The sequence below is a fragment of the Crocuta crocuta genome, unplaced genomic scaffold (genome assembly GCF_008692635.1).
Source record: "Crocuta crocuta isolate KB4526 unplaced genomic scaffold, BGI_CrCroc_1.0 scaffold179, whole genome shotgun sequence".
Taxonomy (NCBI): Eukaryota; Metazoa; Chordata; class Mammalia; order Carnivora; family Hyaenidae; genus Crocuta; species Crocuta crocuta.
Window position 1 is genome coordinate 1,060,561 of NW_027551568.1, and position 22,983 is coordinate 1,083,543.

At 47.1% G+C, this 22,983-nt stretch overlaps 1 protein-coding gene across 1 annotated transcript in view; it reads left to right on the forward strand.

Annotated features, from left to right (window-relative positions):
- Positions 1–6,410: 6,410 nt before the first annotated feature.
- NSD2 (nuclear receptor binding SET domain protein 2) overlaps positions 6,411–22,983 on the forward strand; it is a 54,729-nt gene continuing 38,156 nt past the window's right edge. The window contains exons 1-4 of the mRNA XM_077750586.1: positions 6,411–7,061; positions 9,184–9,346; positions 19,320–19,486; positions 19,983–20,471. Of these exons, the coding sequence (XP_077606712.1) occupies positions 6,525–7,061; positions 9,184–9,346; positions 19,320–19,486; positions 19,983–20,471 (1,356 nt within the window). The 5' untranslated portion in view covers positions 6,411–6,524. The remainder of the gene's footprint in view (positions 7,062–9,183; positions 9,347–19,319; positions 19,487–19,982; positions 20,472–22,983) is intronic.

The window sequence follows — 22,983 nt, forward strand, 5'->3', positions numbered from 1 at the left end:
AAAGACTCGAAGCGAATGTGGCATAATGCTCATTCACCGTCCTTTCAGAGTGGTGGTGGGTGTTGTCCGGCTGTGCTCCGTGCTTTTCTCCGTGTGAGCACGTCCTTCCCCTCCCGGCCATTGCAGCCAATGGCAGGGTGCTGGGGGCCAGTGCAGCCCCCGGGGCTGTGTGGGTCCTAGGCTCTTCTGGCTTTCCGCCCCTTGGTTAGGTTTTGTTTTTCTTAAAATGCTGGACACAGTGAAAGATTTTTGAATTACCAGCATGGCTTTGGTAAAGAGCAGACTTTTTGGAAAGATAAAACTAAGTGGTCGGTGCCTATGCTGTGCCCCCCTGCCTCCCCCCAACAGTCCTCACAGGTGGAATCCTGGGGAGTCAGCGGCCCACGCCCGGACGCCTGGGGGAAGTGACGATGCAAGGACATACACACCACAAATGAAAATTAAAAAAAAATAGTGAAAACAGACTTGTAAAGTCCACATATTTAAATGTTTAACATATTTAAGGATTTAAAATAGGAAACCACAGTCTTGAAAAGTGTGGATCCTATGTAGGTTGTGATTCACGTAAACCCAGGCTTGACATTGAAGCCTGGCCCCGTGACTTCTAGCCTTGTGACCCTGGGTACATCCTAAGAGAAGCCAGAAATCTGAATTTTTGTGTGAAATAGCCCAACTTTAACTGTCAGCGGCTAAACTCTTACCGATCAGCTCTACTTCTTAGCATTATTTTCTTTGTGTTTGCTCTAACTAGGATTGCAGTTTGCACACTTAACTCATCAGGGTCTACTTAGAGTTAATATTCTACTACTTCGTTGAAAATTTAAGATTCTTGCAACTGTCTAGATGTATTTACTTCCTCTGCCATGCTACAGTTGTCACATGTATCTATAAAGTTACAGTCCCCGCAGTCATACATTTTGCTTTGGTAACATGAATCTGAAACTAAGAGGAACAAGTAGTAATTTATATTTACTCATATATTCAACACTTCTGGTACCTTTCCTTCCTTCTTAAAGATCCAAGGTTTAGGGGTGCCTGGGTGGCTCAGTTGGTTAAGTGACTGGATTTCAGCTCAGGTCATGATCCCATGGATCATGGGTTTGAGCCCCACATCAGGCTCTACATTGACCGTGTGGAGCCTGCTTGGGATGCTCTCTTTCTCCCTCTTTCTCTGCCCCTCCCCTGATTGCACTTCACCCCTTCAAAATAAACTTAAAAAAAAATCCGGGGCGCCTGGGTGGCTCAGTCAGTTAAGCGTCTGACTTCAGCTCAGGTCATGATCTCACGGTNCTTTTAAAATGTATTTTTTCTTTTTTTAAAAAAAGTTCTAGTATAGTGAACATGTTAACATTTATTTCAGGTGTACGATATAGTGATTCACCAGTTCTTTACATTACTCAGCGCTTGTCAAGAGCACTTATCCCCCGACCTGCCTCCCTTCCTGGTAACCATCAGTTTGTTCTCTGTAGTTAAGAGTCTGCTTTTTGGTTTATCTCTTTATTTTTTCCTCTGTTCATTTGTTTTATTCCTTAAATTCCACATATGAATGGAATCATATGGTATCTGTCTTTCTCTTACTTATTTTACTTACTATTATACTCTGTGGGTCTATCCATGTTGTTGGAAATGGAAAGATAGCATTCTTTTTAATGGTTCAATAATATTCTACTGTGCATATATGTATACTTCTTTATCCATTCATATGTTGATGGACACTTAGGATGCTTCCTTATATAACTTGGCTAAAAACATGCTGTAGCAAACATAGGAGTGCATATATCCTTTTGGATTAGTGTTTTCATATTCTTTAGGTAAATATCCAGTAGTGCAATTGCTCGAACAGATGATATTTATATTTTTAATTTTTCTTTTAAAATGTATTTTTTGCTTTCCCTTTTTTAATGCTTATTTATTTTTAAAAGAGAGAGACAGAGGTCAAGTGGGGGAGGGTCAGAGAGAGAGGGAGACACAGAATCCGAAGCAGCTCCAGGCTCTGAGCTGTCAGCACAGAACCCGACGCAGAGATCATGACCTAAGCCGAAGTCAGATGCTTAACCGACTGAGCCACTCAGGCGCCCCTCTTCTACTGCTTTTGAGATTTTCTCTTTATCTTGTATTTCAGCATTTTGACTGATGTGCACTTCTGTGTGGATTCTTTTATATTTATTATGCTGCATTTCTTGGATCTGTAATTTATGTTTCACCCAATTCAGGAAATACTTCTAGCTCTTTCTTCCCCCAATATTTTTTCTGTCTCATTCTTTCCCTTCTCTCCTTTTGGGTGGGAGTGGGAATCCAGACTTTTTTTTATGTTTTATTTCTGAGAGAGAGAGACAGCATGAGCAGGGGAGGGTCAGAGAGATGGAGATACAGAATCTGAAACCGTCTCCAGGCTCTGAGCTGGCTGTCAGCACAGAGCCCGATGTGGGGCTCAAACCCACGAACTGTGAAATCATGATCTGAGCCGAAGTTGGACACTTAACCCAGTGAGCCACTCAGGTGCCCCGGGAATCCAGATGTTTTGATATTGTTCTATAGATTGCTGAGGCGCGGGCTCTCTCTCTTTCTTTCTAAGTTTATTTATTTTGAGACAGAGTATGTAGAAGGGGCAGAGAGAGGGAGAAAGAATTCCAAGCAGGCTCTGCGCTGGCAGCACAGAACCCAACACAGGGCTCGAACTCATCAACCGTGAGATCATGACCTGAGCTGAAATCAAGAGTTGGGAGCTTGACTGACTAAGCCACCCAGGTGCCCCTCTTTCTTTTTTAAAGGAGCTTTTCTAGGTTTTTTTAGACAACATAATTTTTACTGACCTATTTTCAAGTTTCCTGACATCTCTAATATGCTATCAGGCCCATCTAGTGACTCTTTGACTTCGGTTATAGTATTTCTCAGTTATAGAATTTACATTTGGCTCTATTTTACATAGTTTTTATTTCTGTTACATTTCCAGTTTATTATTTTATCATGAGTGTGTTTTTCTTTATGTTCTTGTGCATGGTTAAAATAGATGCTTTTAAATTGTTATCTGCTGAGCCTGGTTAGCTCACTTGGCTGAGTGTGGGACTCTTGATTTTGACATAGGTCTTGACCCTGGGTTGTGGGCTCAAGCCCTGTCTGCACCCAGCATGGAGCCTACTTGGGATCTGCATTTCCTCCACTTCTTCCCCCCACCGTCCCCCCCACTNAGCTCGCTTTCTAAAATACAAATAATATTTTTTTAAATAAAAGTTTTAAAATTCTTATCTGCTGAATTTTAATATTTGTGCCATCTCAGGGTTGGTTTGTGTGATTTCCCTGTTTCTTCATGTTTTTAGTAACTTTTGGTCATATCCTGGATGTTGTGATGATATAGATGTTCTGGATTCTGTTATGTTCCCCTTAAGAGTGGTCTTTACCTTGTAATTCTCTTTAAGTACACATAACGTGAAGTTTATTATTTTTTGAGAGTGGGTGTGGATTCTTTTATATTTATTGTGCTGCATTTCTTGGATCTGTGTGTGCATGAGCGGGGGAGGGAGAGAGGGAGAGAGAGAATCCCAAGCAGGCTTCACGCCCAGCATGGGGCCCGACTTGGGGCTTAGTCTCACGACTGTGAGATGACCTGAGCTGAAATCGAGTCAGATGCTTAACTGACTGAGCCACCCAGGCGCCCCCGTCTTAATTATTTTTAGTGTCCAGCTCAGGGGTATTGGACACATTCAGGGTGCTGTGCAGTCCCCCCCAGCCCATCCCCGGAGTCTGAAACTCTAACACCCATTAAACACCAGCTCCCTGCCTCCCTCCCCCCAGCCCTGGCTCCACCTTCTCGCCTCTGGCTCTGTGATCCGACTGCGCTAGGGACCCCGTGTAAGTGGAATCATACAGTGTTTATCCCTCGTGACTTGTTTCACTGAGCACAGTGTCCTCCAGACTCGTCCGTGGGGTGGCGGGTGGCGGGATGTCCCTCCTGTTTAAGGCGGAGGAACATCCCGTCATGTGGAGGGACCACGTTTTGTTCATCCATCCACCAGTAGACCCTGGGTTCTTCCATGTAACTGTTGTGAATAATGCTGCTGTGAACATGGGTGTGCAGACGTTTCCTTGAGAACCTGCTTTCCGTTGTTGTGTGTACATACCCAGAGGTGGGATTGCCCGATCTGGTGGTAGTTCTGGATGTCATTCTGTGGGGACCCGCCGCACTGTTCTCCGCCGCGGCTGCACCAGTGTGCACTCCCACTGAGAGTGCACAGGGTTCCAGTTTCCCCATGTCCTCGCCAGCACTCGTTGTTTTAGGTATTTTGTTGAGAGTAGCCATCCTCCTGGGTGTGAGGTGGCGTCTCATTGTGGTCTTGATCTTAAAAGTGGTATTTTGGTTTGTTTTTTATCTAGCAGTTGGAATCTTGTTTCAATTACCTTATAAGCTAGGCTGTTTGGACTCTGCTGCATGTATGTGTTTGCCTGGAATTTGGGCGCAGTCTATATGAAGATTTTGGAGCTCCTCTTCCACGGCTCTCGCCTGTTGGAAGTTTTACTTCTCATACAGCTGTTCAGTTGTCCTTAGGCACAAAACTAAAAGCCGGGACGTTCGCCCGGCACTGTTCCTTTCTTCCAGAAGCAGATTCCCATTTATTTTCTTCCTGCTTTTGGTCTCTCTGTGTCTTCAAGTAATTGTTACATATATACGTATATATACACACACACACACATACATATATATACATATATATTTATGTGTATGTGTATACATATATAACGTAATTTAAAAATGTTTAATGTTTAGTTAATTTTGAGAGACAAAGCACAAGCGGGAGAGGGTCAGAGAGAGAGGGAGACACAGAATCCGAAGCAGGCTCCAGGCTCGGAGCTGTCAGCACAGAGCCCGATGCGGGGCTTGAACTCACAAATTGTGAGATCATGACCTGAGCCGAATTTGAATGCTTAACCGACTGAGCCATCCAGGCACCTCTGTAATTGTTTAAGTAGGCTCCATGCCCAGTGTGGGGCTTGAACTTACTACCCTAAGGTTAAGAGTCACATGTTCTACTGACCGAGCCAACCAGGCACCCCTCTTTTATATTTTTGCCCAGTTGGTCTGACATGAGCTAGAATTGTTTGCCTTAAAAAAACAAAACAAAACCGTGTGAATGAAACCACATGCGTTCCCACGTCTCCTGGCCATCTAGTGGTTAGAAGGCCATCTAGTGCGCGTGAAGCCAACCTGGATCTTGGGCTGTTAAGTTTGCTCTTCTTTCCTGTGTCTCCTGCAAAGGCTGCGTGGAAGCCCCAGACACCACAAGCCCTGGTCAGTGCACTTCACATTTCTCCACCGCAGCACTGTTGGTGTTTTGGGCCAGACGATTCTCTGTCGTAGGGGCTGTCCTGTGCGTGGAAGGGCATTTAGTCAGCTTCTTGCTCCCTCCCAGTAGATGCTGGTAGCAGCTCCCCAGTAGTAATGATCAAAACATGTTTCCCAGACATTTGTCCCCAGGCAGCATGGAGAGTGGCTACCTTGCACGCGTGGACCTCTCTGGCGCCCCTGCCTCCGTGCTGCCTTCTTGGAGGGTCCCCCCCGTGCACCCGTGCTGAGCGTCTTCCCGCCTGTTCCTTGTTCCTAGCGGCCTTTGGGTTTGCGTGCCTTCACTGGGTGTCCCCGGATGGGACTAGCGTTCTGCAACAAAGACCCCTCCGTCATGGGCGGCCCTGGGGTCTTCCTAACACTCGTGCGTCCCCAGTGGCCTGCATGGCACGGCACAAGTACCTTGTGGCTCAGCAGTTTGACCTTGCTGGTTAATCTTCAGGAGACAGCTAGGTAGAATTTACCACTACCACAGTGCTTCTCGTCACGAACACTTAATTTGGGCCCGGGCAGGGAGGGGGTGGATGACAGATTAGGTGACTGGCCTGAGCATAAAGCAGACCTGACTCGGGGTGTCTTCTCACTTTGTGACTCTGGATGTTTTGCCCCCGCCCATCGTCAGTCTGGAACTGATGACGTGCCAGGCATCAGGAGATCCGGCCTGCGTTGTGCTGAGCAGCACAGTCACCTTGGGCTTGTCGCCGAACCTCTCTGCCTGGGAGCCCCCTCAGCCATGCCCGGGCGCACTGTCTTGTATCTCGGCTCTCGCCTCTTCCCCTTTGCGAAGGCCTGTGTCAGCCGCCTGCGGAGCGGCGCTCAGCGCGGTGGGAGCGCCGGACCCGTGTATCTGCAGCCATGCCGCTGGCTTGCCGTGGGGGCACGGCTCGTGTCTGCTGTCTGACGTTGATGTCTCCCCCTTAAAAGTGGTTCCTTTCCTTTCAGCTTTATCATCTTGGGATTCCGTCTCGTTTCTGTGACCTCGGTGATTGTGTAAGCGCCATACTTGGTGTCTGTACAAGTGACGCGAAGCTGGAGAGGTGTCGGCATGCCTCTGTTAGGTTCTAAACGCCGTGTTCCTTTCTGTTTCCTAACCCCACAGTGCTCTAAGAACGGAGCGTCTGGGCTGAATGGAATTTAGCATCAAAAAAGTCCTCTTTCTGTTGAGAAAGTTGTGAAGTGCGTGAAGATGAAGCAGGCACCAGAGATCCTTGGCAGCCCAAACAGCAAGGCGCAGGGCTGTGAAGTGAACCGCGAGTGCTCTGTGTTCCTCAGCAAAGCCCAGCTCTCTAGCAGCCTCCAGGAGGGCGTCGTGCAGAAGTTCAACGGCCACGACGCACTTCCCTTTATTCCATCCGAGAAGCTGAAGGACCTCACGTCCCGTGTATTTAATGGCGAACCTGGTGCTCATGATGCCAAATTGCGCTTTGAGCCCCAGGAAGTAAAGGCGCTCGGGACGCCGCCCAGCACCACCCCGACCAAAAACGGCTCTCCGGAAATTAAGTTGAAGATCACCAAAACGTACATGAATGGGAAACCTCTCTTTGAATCTTCAATTTGTGGGGACGGTGCTGCCGCCGTGTCCCAGTCAGAAGAAAATGGACAAAAACCAGAAAATAAGGCCAGAAGGAACAGGAAGAGGAGCATAAAATATGACTCCTTGCTGGAGCAGGGTCTTGTTGAAGCGGCACTGGCATCCAGGATCTCGAGTCCTTCGGATAAGAAGGTACTGGTGAGGAGTCGTGGCCAGTGGGGGGGGTGTCGAGGGCAGTGGCCAGGTACTGACCAGGCAGCCTCTGGGCTCAGGGCAGAGGGGAGGAGAGCTCTAGAGCTCGCCCTCTGCACAGGGCTGACCCGGGAGCCTGGGCCTCAATGACGCTGCCTGTCGTAAGCGTTCATGGCAGCCCGCCGAGCCCATTGTGAGGCCTGGACACTTGACTAAGTGTTTGAGATTAAAATGGCTAAAAAGAGGTAAAACCAGTTCTAAACCCAGGTCTGGCCAGTTCCATAGCCCTTGACCTTCAGGCTGTGCTGTTTTTGTGGCTCTTCGCTCCAGAGCCATTCTTTAGCCTAACGGTGGAGCTGTGTTGGGACCTAGCGTGGGGCTTCTTGACGCCGTTTGAGGTGTGGGAAGCGGAGCTGTGCTGTGCGGAGCACTCCGGTCCTTCCACGTGGTTCACCGTCCACTTCCTTGCCTCCTCTGCCGGGTGGTCCCGCAGATGGTCCGCCTCCTTGAGGACTGGGTCTGCGTCTTGTACCTTCGTGCTCTGGGTTCCCAGTGCACTTGAACCTGCAAGCAGGGGTTCACTCCTCAAAGACTGGGTGGAAACCCCTAAGTTGTAATGAAGGAGTGTAGTGGTTTATGTCACCGTGTCTTAAAGTGGCATTCAGGATGGCCCACTACTCAAATGAGTCTAAGCCGTTTAAAGCAGGCAAGGAACCTTGGCCTTGGTGGAAGGACTAGGGAGGGTGCCACGGGCTGACCGTGTCTGTCATCTATATGACGAGGCTGGAAGGCGCCGGGGTCCACTGGTCTTCAGTTGCAGCTCCAGGCCCACTTGCAGGAGGTAGGGGGAGGGAATCTGAAACCAGTTTGGGTTGGTATCATCATCCAGGTTGGAGTATTTAGTTTAAAATTATAGTTGAGGAATTTTATTGACAATTTCCACAAGTAAGAGGGAAAATGTTCAAAATTCCCTTGAAATCGTTAAAATATGTTTAAAAAAGTTTTGAGTGCCCAGGAGCTGTTTGGCTCTTGCTAATTTAATTGCAATGGTGAGTTTTTTAAAAGATGAATTTCGCGAGCTGGGCTGATGCAGCATGAAGTGGCCGTGGTTGTGGCGGACTGCGCTCTTTCATGGGGAAGAGGCTGGTGCGGGTTACCCCTCACTCTGCCACTTGGTTTTGTTAAACTTGGGTAAATGCCGGAGTTTTGGCTCTCCATCTTCCGAGTGGGGTGGTAATCCTCCCCATGGCGCTCTCCCGTGGCTTGGAGGACCCGGCAAAGCAAAGCTGGGATGCTGTGGGGTAATCAGAGAGCCGACATTTGGCGGCTCCATGCCAGCTGACCGCCGTGCACACTGATCTCCGTAACAGACTGTGAGATCTCAGAGCCCTTATCCTTGGTACAGATGAGGAACCCGAAGCCCACACAGGCTCAGCAACTTGCCCGAGTGTATAGAACTCGTAGGAGAAGGCTCAGGAATTCACACTCAGGAGGCCGGGAGCTGCTGGCTGAGCTCGTCCCACTGAAGGGCAGGCCTGAGAGGCAGTGGGGGGGCAGCGGCCCTGGTCAGGCCTCTAGCCTCCTAAGTGACACATGTGGTAGGTGGAGAAACTGAGGCTCAGAGAGCCGTAGGGCTCAGGTACATACGGAGCTGAGACCTGCTGCCAAGCCCTCCTGATGTCCTTACCACTCTGGGTCCTTTTGTGCTCGTGACACACGCGCTCCAGGGAACCGACAGACACCTGGCGGGGGCGGGGACTGGGGGGAAGGGTCAGAGTATGGATTTGAGCTTCCATGAAAATTCTTTGACCAGGTGAATAAAGCACCACCCCAAGGAAACAGTCATGTAGGGTCCTGCGTAATGTCAAGTGCCTACTGTGTGCATCAGGCACGGGAGTGCCTACTGTGTGATCCCGGCACTGTGCTGATCCTTTAGGGCAAGAGACCATCTGATGAAGTGATAGCAGGGGAAGCATGCTCCTTTTTTAGGTGTGTGTGTGTGTGTGTGTGTGTGTGTGTGTGTGTGTGTGTGTGTTAACCTCTAGCCTGAGTAATCTTTGGATACAGGCTGGATTTAGGGGTACTTAGATGTGTTGGCATGTCTTCTGTTGCTTGTTTTCAGATTGCCGCTAAGAAAGAGTCCTGTCCGAATACTGGCAGAGACAAAGACCACCTGCTGAAATACAGTGTTGGCGACTTGGTGTGGTCCAAAGTGTCCGGTTACCCTTGGTGGCCGTGCATGGTCTCTGCTGACCCGCTCCTTCACAACTATACCAAACTTAAAGGTATTGTGTTTATGCACTGCTTTTCATCTTTCTCTTTCTGTACTTACTCTTTCTAATCTCTAAACTTTTTTCTTACTTCTCCTTATTCAGCCCTACTGTGGTGGTCCTTTTTTTGCTTTCCTATTTAAGGAAATTGTGCTAAAATACACATAACATAAAATTTACCATCGTAACTATTTTTTAAGTATACAGTTGACAGGTTGCTGGTGTTGCGTGACCGTCTCCACCGTCCGCTCAGTCAGCTTGCGGGTCTGGCCCTCTGTGCCCACTGACCACTGACCTGCCCCTTCCGCCCCTGGCGCCCAGGGTTCCAGCGTCCGTCTGCTGTTTGTGGCGTGGCTTGCAGTGCCCTCAGGATTAGTGATGCCCAGCATCTTTGCGTGTGCTTGTTGGCCACTTGTGTCCCTGCAGAAGCGCCTCTTCTAGCCTTTTCCCCACATCCGAATCGGATTTTGTTTTTTTCTTGTTGAATTTACTGTGGTTCATTTTTGCAACTTTAACGTTAGTAATTGATTTGAATGTAACACATTGCCATTTCTTTTTGTTTCCAACTCAGATATATAATTTACCTGATTGAATTAGTGTTAAAGGAGAGTGGTCTTGGCTTTATATTGCTTTTCAAGTTTTATGATAATTTATTATCGTTTAGATGTACAATGATTCCTTATTTCAGCATGATTTTCAGAAATAGCATTTTTAAAACTATTTTTTAATTTTTTAATGTTTATTTTTTGAGCAAAAGAGAGCATGAGCAGGGGAGGAGTGCATAGAGGGAGACGGAATCTGAAGCAGGGTCTGAGCTGTCAGCACAGAGCCCAACGCGGGGCTCGAACTCACAGACATGAGATCATGTGCCCTGAGCCGAAGTTGGATGCTTAATACCCACTGAGCCACCCAGGCGCCCCTAAAACTGTTTATTTTTGAGAGAGAGAGAGCGAGCACGAGTGGAGGAGGTGCAGGAAGATGGGGACAGAGGATCCAGAGTGGGCTCCTTGCTATCAGCACAGTTGACATGGTTCAAACCCACAAACCGTGAGATCATGACTTGAGCTTAAGTCAGACCACTCAACTGACTGAGCCACCCAGGTGCCGCCCGAGAAATCATATTTTATACTAAGTTTGAGTTATAAAGATGTCCCAGTTTACTTTTTAACCCTGTGGGGAGAAAGAAAAATCAGAAATGACCTTCTTTGCATCATGAAACTTGGGAATATAAATTGTTGCACAGAGCAGTTGAAGAGCAGAGTAAGAATATAACATGTTGATATAGGTTAGAGTGGATCCTAACTTAAGTAATAATTGGAGAACTCACAAAACATAACAACTCTTGTGTTTTTGGAGCGAAAAACGAGTTCAAATGGTTTGAGATTCTTCTAGAAAGTTCTTCTAAAGTTTGACTTAAGCTTGAAGAAGGTGCTAGGTGGTGAGCACAGAGTTGGAGCTGAGCAGGGTAGCGCCCGACCAGTCTGTGCGCCCTCTTGCAGTGTGGGTGACTAGGGCCGTGGGCTGGGCCGGGCGGGCTCCCCAGCCTCCTCGCACTGTCGTCTGGTCAGCCTCAGGTGGCCTCTGGGCAGGACACGGGCATGCGGGGACGTGTCCCCCCCGTTGCCTGGCTGCTGGCCTGGATGGGGCTTCCCCACCAGCCGCTGGCCTGCCTGGCCAGCCGGGTGCCTGCCTGGCCCATGGAGTCAGGGGGCAACGCGCTTGGGGACGGGGAGGTCCACGCTGTGCCTCTGTCTGAGTTGTGCCCGGTGTCCTGTCCCCTGAGGCTGTCGGACTCTGCCTGCTTAGCACGCATGGTGGTGGCTGGCTCGGGTTTCTGCCCCATGGAGCGCTGTCGGCATCCTCAGCTCACGGAATTGGGGGGCCTCGTCCACAAGCTTTCAGGGGCCCCAGGATGCACCCTGGAGGCATCTGGACTTGGGAGAGTGTGGCAAGAAGGAGCAGGTGAGACAGAAGCCGGGCGGGCCCTCGAGTGTGTCTGTGAGGTGTTGCTGGATCCTTCCCAGCACCCAGCCCATGACCTAGGGGGCCCACGGCTCCGTTGTTAGGCCGCCACCACCAGTTTGGTCTCCCCTCCGGTCTGACCTCAGGTCGTCCTCTCGTGGGTCAGTGGCCACCCCCATGTCAGGCAGGCTTTGGGCCAGGTGTGGGGCCTCCCTGGGGTTCCCCCCACCCCTCTCCCCTCCGTGTGCATGCTCACTCGCTCGCGCCCTCTCTCTCTCTCCCTCCCCCTCACCACCCGCCCCCTCCCTNCTCTCTCTCTCTTTCTCTCTCAAAATAAACAAACAAATAAGCCAGTCACACAGCAAACTGCAGTAGAAGTCAGTGTGGCCTTCATGGCTTCAGCATCTCTGGTCTGCCTAGCACATCACAGCAATTTCTTTTTAGTGTCTGGGGATTTCTGCTCTGTGTATATGAAGCTCCTAGCTTGTCTCACCCGTGTAGCCGAAGGAGTCTTTTGAATGTCTCTCTGTCCCAGCTACCGAGATGAATTAACTTTAATTTCATTACGTCTTCCGCCTGATGTAGAGCAAAATAACTCCTGCAGTTTCCAACAGCCTGTCCAGACGATGTGCAGATACAGCACATTTTTATTCATCTCTCACTTCCTCTGTCTTTACTCTCAGGGCCTTCACTCGGCCCAGAACGTTTACTCCTTTACCTACAACATTGGAGCATCTTCTCCTGGTGGGGGCTGGGGAGGTCTGGAGTCTGCCTGCCAGGGTCTGACTTGGTCTAGTAATGAACCACTTAATTTCTTTAAGCTCCGTTTCCCTGTGTATGCAAATGGAGGGTAATGATACGAGCCCTGCTCTGGAAAGGTCTTCGCGTGCTGAGTAGTGAGCATTCAGACCCAGGGCTCTTTCCTGAAAACATTCCTGTTTGACCAGTTGTTTTCCCCCTGCATGATCCTGATTTTGGGTCATTTAATTTAAATAATTTTGTGCCATTCTTAGTGCCTCGACGTTCCCAGACTTGGCCCAGCTTTTATAGCAGTGCTGAAGGGTCACACTTGCATTCCATCTTGTCTTTTTTTGTTGAGTGTTTTATTTATCATTTGCTTTTTTTTAATTAGAAGAATTTTTTAAACTGTTTATTTGTTTTGAGAGAGGGAGACAGATCGTGAGCAGAGGAGGGTCAGAGAGAGACACAGAATCTGAAGCAGCTCCAGGCTCTGAGCTGTCAGCACAGAGCCCGACGCGGGGCTCGAGCTCAAGAGCTGCGAGATCGTGACCTGAGCTGAAGTCAGACACTTAACTGACTGAGCCCCCAGCCGCCCCTGCTTACTTTTCTATTTAAAACCCTTCCAAGCATGTGGTGCAAAGTGGGACGGTATGCTGGACACCCTTGCACTCTCACCTGTGTTTGTGAACACACTGCGGGCGTCCTGCTGCCTCACGCGGACGCGTGTCAGCGACAAGGACCGCTTCGTGCCTGTCTCAGCACCAGCCGCATGCAGGGAAGCCCTCCAGCAGTGACACGATGGCCCTCGTGTGACGTGCCCAGGGTTTCCTCTGCCTGTGTTTTCCCCTCAGTCTGGATCGAACAGGGTGCTTGCACTGCACCCAGCTGTCCAGCCTCCCCCGGTCCCCGCACTCCCGCACGGCGCTCCTTGCCCCCAGCCCCGGCCTTAACGGCGCTGCTGTGTGGTGATCAGACTCAGGAGTCCCGTGCGGGTGTTGAGAGAAGGGGCTTACGTGGGGCCCGTCACCAGGTACCTGCTTCTTGCAGTGTGTTTCTCCAGGAGTTGTTTGGGGACACAGGGGAGGGGGTGCTCGTGATCACAAGCAGATCACCTTGGGAAGACTGGTAACGTGATTTGAGAAGTAGTTAGAAGGAAGAGGGCCTGTGGACGGCCTGCAGACGGCCCGTAGGAGGCTCCCATGACCTCCGAGAAGAAACGGGGCCAGAGGAAACCGTGAGGATGCACGTCTCGGTGGAATTGCTTCGGGAGCTCTCGGTCTGCTGTCCCACTTCCCGGTCGCTGCTGGCCGATGGAGCTCTCTGGTGGAAAGGGGCAGCACTCCTTTGTCACTGGTTGAGTGCCCTGTGGCCACGCGTTCCCCTGCCAGCCCTTCTGTGTGCCCTCCACACTCCTTTATGACCCATCGGCTGAGCAAATGTGCCTGCCCATTTTTATCCTGCTTCCTTCTGTGTTTAATTAACTGGCATTTTCCTGTGAAAATGAGCTTCCTCCTAAACATTTAGTTGTGATTCACAGTCCTTACTCTTTAACGCCCAAGTTGTCCCAGGTTTAACCAGCAGGAGTCCCATCAAGTCCCTTTCAGCTGTGTTCTTTTGATGTGTCTTATGAGCCTGGGGGCGGGGGTCCCCTGGGGACAACTGCAAGGGGCTTCAGGCTCATTTACACTTTATCATGTGTCAGCGTCTCCTTGGAGGAAACCTGGGTCCTTTAGAAGCAGGCAGTGTATGGAAGCTCAGATGTGGGCACTGCTAGTGATCACGGCTACGGCAGACCGAGAACTCTGCAGACACGTGTGAGGTAGCTCTCCGGGCAGGACCGAGACCTGGCTCCCAGGGGAACTTTGGGGTCCGTTTACGGTTTCTGAACGCTTAGCATGCAGCAACCCCATGGTAGGAGAGACATGGTGAGTGGTGGGCAAGCTTTGGGGGTTTAGGCACCCTCACTGGGGAAGGACAGGGACCTGAAGAAAGGACGGCTTCTGGCCTGGAGCTGGCTGAGCATGGGGGCCTTGTGAAGTGGACATGTCTTTCCCTGTGTGATGCAGCTCCCTCACCCTGCCCCTGCACCCACCCCAGCTTTTCTTCATTTCTTTTTGTGTAGCTGTGCTTCTTCCCCCCCCCCCCCCCCAACTTATCACTCTTGGATTTATAGCTGTATGTGGGTCTGGGTCTTTGTAATGATTTCAGATTTAAAACCTGATGTACAGCAAGTATCCATGCAAAAGAGAGTACAGCTCAATCTAGGCCTTTTGAAAGTTCAGATTTCCTTTGAAAAGCTAAGCTAATGGAAGTCTTTTAATAGCATTTTTGTAATAGGGGCGCCTGGGTGGCTCAGTTGGTTGAGCGTCTGACTCTTGATTTCGGCTCAGGTTATGATCTCACGGTACATGGGATCGAACCCCAAGTTGGGCTCTCTGCTGATGGTGCAGAGCCTACATGGGACTCCCACCCCTTCTGTCTCTCCCCTCCCTGCTGACACTCTCTCTCAAAATAAATGTTAAAATAGCATTTTTGTGATGCACAGCAGCCAAACTTGTCTTGCCTGTTATCTACCAGGGTATCTACGTGGGTGTGAACAGCTTTGAGCCCTGACTCTTTAGGTTGGAAACAGAAGATAAATGTAGGTTTTAGATACTACGCTATGAAGAAAACAATTCTGTCACACCAAAGAGCTTCACCGTCTCCAGGGCACACCTGTGTCGTACTAGTCTCCTCATCAGATAACTGCTGTCTGGAGTCACGTCATTTTCTGTTGTGGAAAATGTTTTTTGTCACATTTTCTGTTATGGAAGGGCACCCTCATTGCTTTATTTCTAAATTCCAGCATTTTCTAAAAATATTCTAGGTAATCTGGCTTTCTTGTATCTTGGGTTATTTGATAGTATAATCTCCTTACTGATTTTTTCCTTTTTGGCTTATTCTCTCAGTTACTAAGAAAGGTATGTTGAAGTAATCGATTGTGATAGTGAATGTGCCTTTTTCTGGTTGCAATTTTGTCAATTTCTGCTTTCCCTGTTTTGGTGCTCTAGTGCCCCCCAGGGACTCGACCTGGAAATTCAGGCAGGCGATGCTTGTCCTTTATTTCCTCTGGAGCTCTGTGGTGTCCTGTCCTTGTGATTTTGTCCCCGTTCTTTATTGCTTCTGTAGACACTTGTCTGCATTCTTCTTCTTCTTCTTCTTTTTTTTAATTGCTTCTCTTCCTCCATGGAGCTTCAGCTCCAAAGCAGCCTTGTGTCTTTGTGGGGTCCATTTTGCATGTATGGGTGACTGCTGTCAGCTCAGAGGATTCTGCAGAATCTGAAGAGATTCTGGCTCATTCTTGCACAGAGGGTCGGGGTCACCTTGAGTCCAGTGGGCCATGATGGGGACAGAAGGATTGTAGTGCAGATTAGGTTCCCTGGGCTATTGGTGGAGGACAGGTTCTTTAGAAGGTTGTGTGGGTAGGAGGAGCCAATGACCAGCGTTTTTGTACTGAACATGATTGATGAACATCAGAAATCAGCCCAGGAAGAAATAATTACTAATAAATGGTGGGACAGCTGGTTAATTACCTGGTAAAATAAAACACTGAAATATTCACCTCTCAACTTGAACCAGTGAAATTCATGTGGATTAAAGAAACCCACAAAAATAGGAAAAACCTGAATTATGTTGTTACCGAATTTCTAAGCAGGAAAGAACTTTAATTACATTTATTTTACAAACTTGGGATCGGACTATAGCATTTATCTCTGTTTTTTTTTTCCCCCCCCACTTGATCTGTAAGGAACATTTTTCTGTGTAACCATTTATAAAAAGTAATGTAAGTTCATATTGTTTCATTATATGTATTGTAACAGACCTTGATTATGCAAATGGTGTGATATATGTCTATAGTCATTTTTGTGATGAAAGTTCTTTCAAAGTATTAAAGTAATGGAAGAAGTCACAAATCCCTTAACATAGTTTTGAATCTCACCTATTGTAACATCAAAGACATATACACACTTAAATAAGTCTTTAATGTTTATTTTTTATTTTATTTATTTATTTATTTATTTTGAGAGACAGAGCATGAGTGAGTGAGGGGCAAAGAGAGAGGGAGACACAGAATCTGAAGCAGGCTCAGATTCAGGGCTTGAACCTGCAAACTGCGAGATCATGACCTGAGCTGAAGTCAGGCACTTAACCAACTGAGCCACCATGTGCCCCAAATAAGTATGCACATTTAACAAACAAATCAAATTCTCTTGAAAGGTTAATAGTGAAAAATAGTCCACTCTCCTCCTTAGGACTAATTATTTTTAACACTTCCAACACTTTCTTCTAGTTGTAACTACTTTTTTTAAAAGGCTTTATTTTCTTTTCAGAGCAGTTTTAGGTTCACAGAAGAATTGAGGTACTGATAGCCCCCACACACATATGCACAGCCTTCCTTCCTGTCACCATCTTCCACCAGAGCGGTACATTTGTTACAATCCATGAACCTACAGGGATACATCATAATCACCCAAAGTCTATAGATTAAATCAGGGTTCCTACTTGGTGTTGTATATTCCATGGGTTTGGACAAATGTGTAACGACATCCATCCATCATTATAGTATCGTTCGGAATAGTTACAATGCCCTGAAAAGCCTCTCTGCTCTGCCTGTTCATCTCCCCTTCCTCCTGAGCCTCCAGCAAACGCTGTTCTTTTTACTGTCTCCATAGTTTTGCCTTTTCCAGAACGTCGTATAGTTGGATTAACTACTATTAAGAAAATATTTTTTTAAACATTCATTTTTATAGGGGGTGGAGGGGAGGGGCAGAGACAGAGAGGGAGACACAGACTCTGAAGCAGCTCCAGGCTCCGAGCTGCCACATGGTTAACCGACTGAGCCACCCAGATGCCCAATTAACTTACTATTTTTGATTTATCATTTAGATATTTTCTGTGGATTTTCTGTTATGGAAAATTTTCCTTCAATAATTTATCCTCAAAAAAATAATTTATTTCTTCTCATCTTCTGCATATAATTAACTTGGTGTTTTTATTACATCAAATATAAATGTTTACATAATTTGGGGTCTTATGTAAATATCATGCAGTGAAAAGCAAAGTGTATTCTATAATGGCATTTTCTTTCTTGTACAACTTTTTGTTTTTTCCTGGAGTTAATTACTGCCTTTCTTGTTTTTGAAAAAGTAGGCTCTGTGCCCTGTGTGGAGCTCGAGCCTCTACTCCGAGATCAGGAGTTGTGCCTCCTCTGACTGAGCCAGCCAGGCGCCCCTGCTTTTATTTTTAAATCCTATGCTTTACTGTCTATACAGCCTTATTTGTTTTTCAAATTTCATTTTTCTGTCCCTGAAACTCATCTTTTTATGTATATTTTTCTATTGGGAAAAAGTGAAAACCTGTGTTTGCCATTTTCTGCTCCTCGGATCTCATTTTTTAACCATCTTTCCTTGCTGCTCAGATTTTCTTTTGGCACAGAAGAGTTCTTTTTTTCCTCATCTTTTCTTCCCCTGGAGCTCTCTGCTAGAATTTTCCATTTTCCTGCTTCAGTCTGTACTGCCGGCACTCTTCTGCATTAAGTAATCTTAGAGTTCTTAAAGACGCGTTCCTGAGTTACGTGCATTGTTGTCTGTGGTTACACGCTGTGCTTTTGGTCAGTTTTCCTTTTTTTGCTGGCATATATTTTTGGTATTCTAAGTAAGTGTATACGGGTTGTAAATTTGAGTCCTTGTGGTTCAGAGGATGCCACTTCTCTATCTTTACGCTTGATGCACGGTTTGGCTCAGTATAGAATTTTATGCTGAAAATCATTCTTTTCAGAATTTTGAAGACATGACCTCATTTCCTTCCAGCGTCCGGAATTGCTGACGCCCATTCTACGTTTTGTTCCGGCAGCACGGAGCCTGTCCTCCTCCAGCACCTTAAATGCCTCGAAGACGCGCCGTGGTGTGGGCACTGGGCGCGACACTTAGAATTGTTCTAGTCCTGAAACGTGGTCTCTTGTTGTCAATTCTTTGACCACTTTCTCTGTTTCTGTCTCTATAAGGACAGTTACCTGAGTATGGTCCTTCCTGGATTGATCATGTAGGTTTCTTACAGGAGTAGATGTTTTTCATCTTAATCTTTTCTTTTTTCTGGGAGATTTCTTAACTTCCCTTCCAAGCTTTCTTAATGATTTTCTTTTTTCATAATTGTATTTTGAAGTTTCCGGTAGCTCTTTTTATTTGTCTCTTTCCATAGCAAACTAGAGGTTTTGTTTGTCATGTGTCCTCTCTTCTTGGCATTGTGTGTGTGGCCCTCAGTGGTTGCTTATTTCTGTGTGTTTTGGGCTTGTTTATGCTGGAGGCTTTCCTGGTCCTGGGTTGGTCCTTGATGTTGCATTTGAGAGCGCACCACTCAGAGCTGCTGCAGTCCATATGTGGGGAGACTGTTAGCTTATTTTTAGAGGGTCTAGCTGGCCATTGGCCACTTAGTTGGGGGGACCTCAAAAGTCTCAATGGAGACTTTTCCCCTGGGATGTGTTGGTTCTGTAGGCAGTGTTCTTGGATTTCTTTTGGCCGGCGCCCCCCGTCCTCCTGTGGGGACTCCCCTTTCTCCCTCCACTTGTAACCAGCCTGTTTCCATTCTTCCTCTTCTTCAGCCACATACGGCACTTTGGGATCCTCTCTTGGATTTTGGGATCAAGTGTCTCTTTCCTCACCCATCTTCCTTCTTGCTGCACCATAGGATGCGGCTTTTTCTTTTTGCAAAGAAGAACAGCAGTGGACATCTGAGGGGTTACCCTGTGGCCTCATGGCTGCCTTCAGAGGTCATTGGTACCCTGATTCCCCCTCTGAGCATTGTGAGTGAGTAGCCGGTCCAAGGTTGCCCAGCTGGTAGGTGATGGGGTTGGGATTTGAACCCAGGGTGTCTGACACCAGTCTCTATCCCATTTGTTGCTGCCTGACACCCTCTCTGTTGAATGGCCCTGTTATGATGTCTTCTCTTGGTACTCTTTTTAAGTGGATCTTGATGGAGGAGATAAAGGAGAGCATTTATGTACTTTCTTTCCTAGTCGAAGTTGAATCTTCCCTAAGTCCCTCATAAGTGTGTTTCCTTTCTCTTTGACATGGAGTTTGGTGGGGATAAAAAGAGTAGGGCTTCTTTTTGAGGTTAACAGACTGAAACAGAACCAAATAACATGACTTCAAAGCAGCTTCCAACTTCATATCAGTAATTATTAATAGACTTGCCTAATTTGATCCCAAATTCTGACTTTCAAGTTCTAACATTTTATTTTAAAAACTAGGTCAGAAAAAGAGTGCACGCCAGTATCACGTACAATTCTTTGGTGATGCCCCAGAAAGAGCTTGGATATTTGAGAAGAGCCTTGTAGCTTTTGAAGGAGAAGGACAGTTTGAAAAATTATGCCAGGAAAGTGCCAAGCAGGCACCCACGAAAGCTGAGAAAATTAAGGTGATAGATGTTCCTTAAGTATAATTTTAGACCAAAATGATTTTTACTCTTAATTATTTATCTTATTTTTGAAATTATGGTTGCTTGATATATTATAATGGTTTATGTCTATCATTGTTTGATTTTGCCCAAATATGTTGTGTTAACGGAATACCGCAAGTGTCCTTAGAGACATAGTTTATTCATTTTACTCACTGGATGATAATCAGAGATAATTTCTTTTATAATTTTTATTTTGCTTTACATAAAAATATGTAAAGTGTTATCTATGACATATACTATGTAGTATATATGTTACATTAGTTAAATGGGATTGGAATTGGTTTAAAGAAACAGTTATTACATTGGGCTGAATTCTGTCTAGACCTTCACGTTAATTGGTTTTTGTAGCTTTTGATTTCTAAATTTGTCTGGACTTCTAAAAGTATTCTTTAAAGTGGGTTAACTTTTTTGTTTGTATAATGAAATTTACGGTGTTTTATGGTTTTCTTCTCAGCTGTTGAAACCTATTTCAGGGAAGTTGAGGGCCCAGTGGGAAATGGGCATCGTTCAAGCTGAAGAAGCCGCAAGCATGTCAGTGGAGGAGCGGAAAGCCAAGTTCACTTTCCTCTACGTGGGGGACCAGCTTCATCTCAACCCTCACGTAGCTAAGGAGGCAGGCATTTCTGTGGAGCCTCCGCCTCCGGGACAGATGCTAGAACCCTCAGGAGTCCCTGAAGAAGCTGCCGCTGACCCCACGTCCATGCGAGAAGAGGGCATTCCCATCAAGAGAAGGCGGAGAGTGAAGCTGGCTAGCTCTGCCGAAACCCGAGCAAGTGACCCTGAGACAGTACAGAGTACTCCCCAAAAGATGGCAGAGGCCGACCCCAAGAGAGGAGTCGGGTCTCCTCCTGGGAGGAAGAAGGCCACGGCTTCCGCTCCGCGAAGCAGAAAGGGAGACGCGGCGGCCCAGTTTCTGGTCTTCTGTCAGAAGCACAGGGATGAGGTCGGTACTGTGCCGGGTTCTCAGTTGTGTGTTTATTCTGGGGGTCCCTGAGTTTGGGGAACATCCCTTCAGCGCCATCCATCCGTTCTACAGCGCTCTCGGCGCGATCTGTAGTGAGCGTTGCAGAGGCTTTAGCTGTAATGCGTGAGTATCATCAGGGAACAGCCACTTTCATCCTGCAGGGTGGAGATGCTTGCTCGGGCCTGTGGGTACTAAACGTCTCTCCCTTGTGGACAAGGAGATGCCAGGGAGGAATATATTGATGATGAAAGCGTTTGAAAACTTTTCTTAATCCATCTTCATAGAATATGGCACTGGTTAGTACACGGTAAGGACTTGGTTGTAAAGAACTGAAGGGATTCGGCCCCTGGTTTTGGTGATGTTCGATATTGAAGTGAGTGGGTTGGGAGGGGCTTTTCTAAGGAACATAAAGGTGTAATGGGAGAAAATCTAGTATGTGATTCACTATGTCGCAGATTAAACGATCTTTCTACTCAGTAGATGGAGAAAAGGCATTTGATAAAATTCATTGCTCTTTGATACAAAGTTAGCAAGCCAGGATTAGAAGGTAACTTCCTTAATCTGTTGAAGAGTATCTATCAGAAACTTTCAGCAAGCATCATACTTATTAATGAAACCTTAAAAGCATTCTCTTTAAAACTGTGAACAATATAAAATGCCTGTCTTTAGCACTTACGTTAAGTCTTGTAGTGAAAATACTAGCCAGGGTAGTAAGGTAAGGAAAACAAATAAAAAAGGAATAATTGTAAAGGAGGAAATAAAGGTGTCCTTGTTTGTAGAGGGTTGTGTAGAAAACTTCAGAGAATCTACAGGGCGCCTGGTGGCTCAGTCGGTTAAGCATCCGAGTTTGGCCCAGGTCATGATCTTGCGATTCATGAGTTCGAGCCCCGTGCTGTCAGCACAGACCCCACTTCAGGTGTCCCCCACCCCATCCCACCCCGGTTGCCAGTGAGGCTGAGTAGCATGCACACATGCGCACTCTCTGTCTCTCAAGAACATAAAGAGAGAATCTACAGAAAATCTGCAGAATTGATAGCGTTCACTAGGGCTGGTATACAAGAACAACAGCAAAAAGGAAATTAATATTAGACAGACACCATTTGGGGTACCTGACTGGTTGGTGGAGCGTGCAGCTCTTGATCTTGGGGGTTGTGAGTTTAAGCCCCACATTGGGTGTAGAGATTACTTAAAATCGTACTAAAAAAAAGATACCATTTATGACAGCAATAAAAATATAAAGTATCAAGAAATAAATGTAACACATCCCATTGTTTATAGCAGCATTAGCAACAACAGCCAAACTATGGAAAGAGCCCAAATGTGCATAGACTGATGAGTGCATAAAGGAGATGTGTGGTACATGTGTACAATGGAGTACTATTCAGTCATCAGAAAGAAGGAAATCTTGTCATTTGTGGTGATGTGGATGGAGCTAGAGTGTATTATGCTAAGTGAAGTCAGTCAGTCAGGGAAAGACAGATGCTGTATGATTTCACTCATATGTGGAATTTAAGAAACAAAACAGATGAACACATGCAGAGAAAAGAGGAAGAAGAAGAAGAGAGGAAACAAACCACAGGAGACTTTTAAGGATAGGGAACACACTGAGGGTTGACAGAGGAAGGTGGGTGGGGGTGGGCTCGATGGGGGATGGGCACTAAGGAGGGCACTTGTTGGGATGAGCACTGGGTGTTGTATGTAAGGGATGAGTCACTGAATTCTCCTGAAACCAGTATTACACTATATGTTAACTAATGAGAGTTATAAATAAAAATTTGAAGGAAAAAGAGAAAATATAACAAAATCTGTATGACCTTGGAAAAAATAACTTGGTATTTTAGCAGACCTGACTAAATACACATTAATATATAGGAAGGTTTCATATTCTGAAGTTGAAGTTGTCAATTTACCTTATATTAAACTATAAAACTCCATGTAATCCTAATAAAACTCCCAGTAGGAATTTGTTTGCACTTTGTAAGTGGATGATGAGTAGTCACGTTGAAGAGAAACCCGCCTGGGGCCTCGCCCCACCACGTGGGAGGCTGTGTCGCTGGTGGCAGTGACTGCACCCGGAGAAGAACCCGGAAGCAGACTCGTGGCACGTGGAAGCAGATGGGGAAGGTCCATCTGGGCAGGCTGGATGGGCTCCGGGAGCACCCCAGGCCTTCCGGAACCCAGCCGCTGCGGGACACCTTTGTGCTTTTCGAGAGGGGAGGGTTTCTTCGGGCAAACCAGTCAGGCCCGTGAGGAGCTGCGTTAAAACGTAGGAGCAAGATGAGAGGACACACTGGGGGCAGAGCTCAGACCGTTTTGAAGTTTATGAAAACGGCGATGTCCAGAAGAGCCCAGACGGCCAGTGTGTCCACAGAGAGCTGCCCTTCAGCCTTGCTGGCAGCCAGGGAACCGCACGGGACCGTCCGCGGCCGCCGCGTGAGCCCCACAGCCCTGCACCCTGCGCCTCAGGAAGGACGGGCAGCGAGAGCCCCCA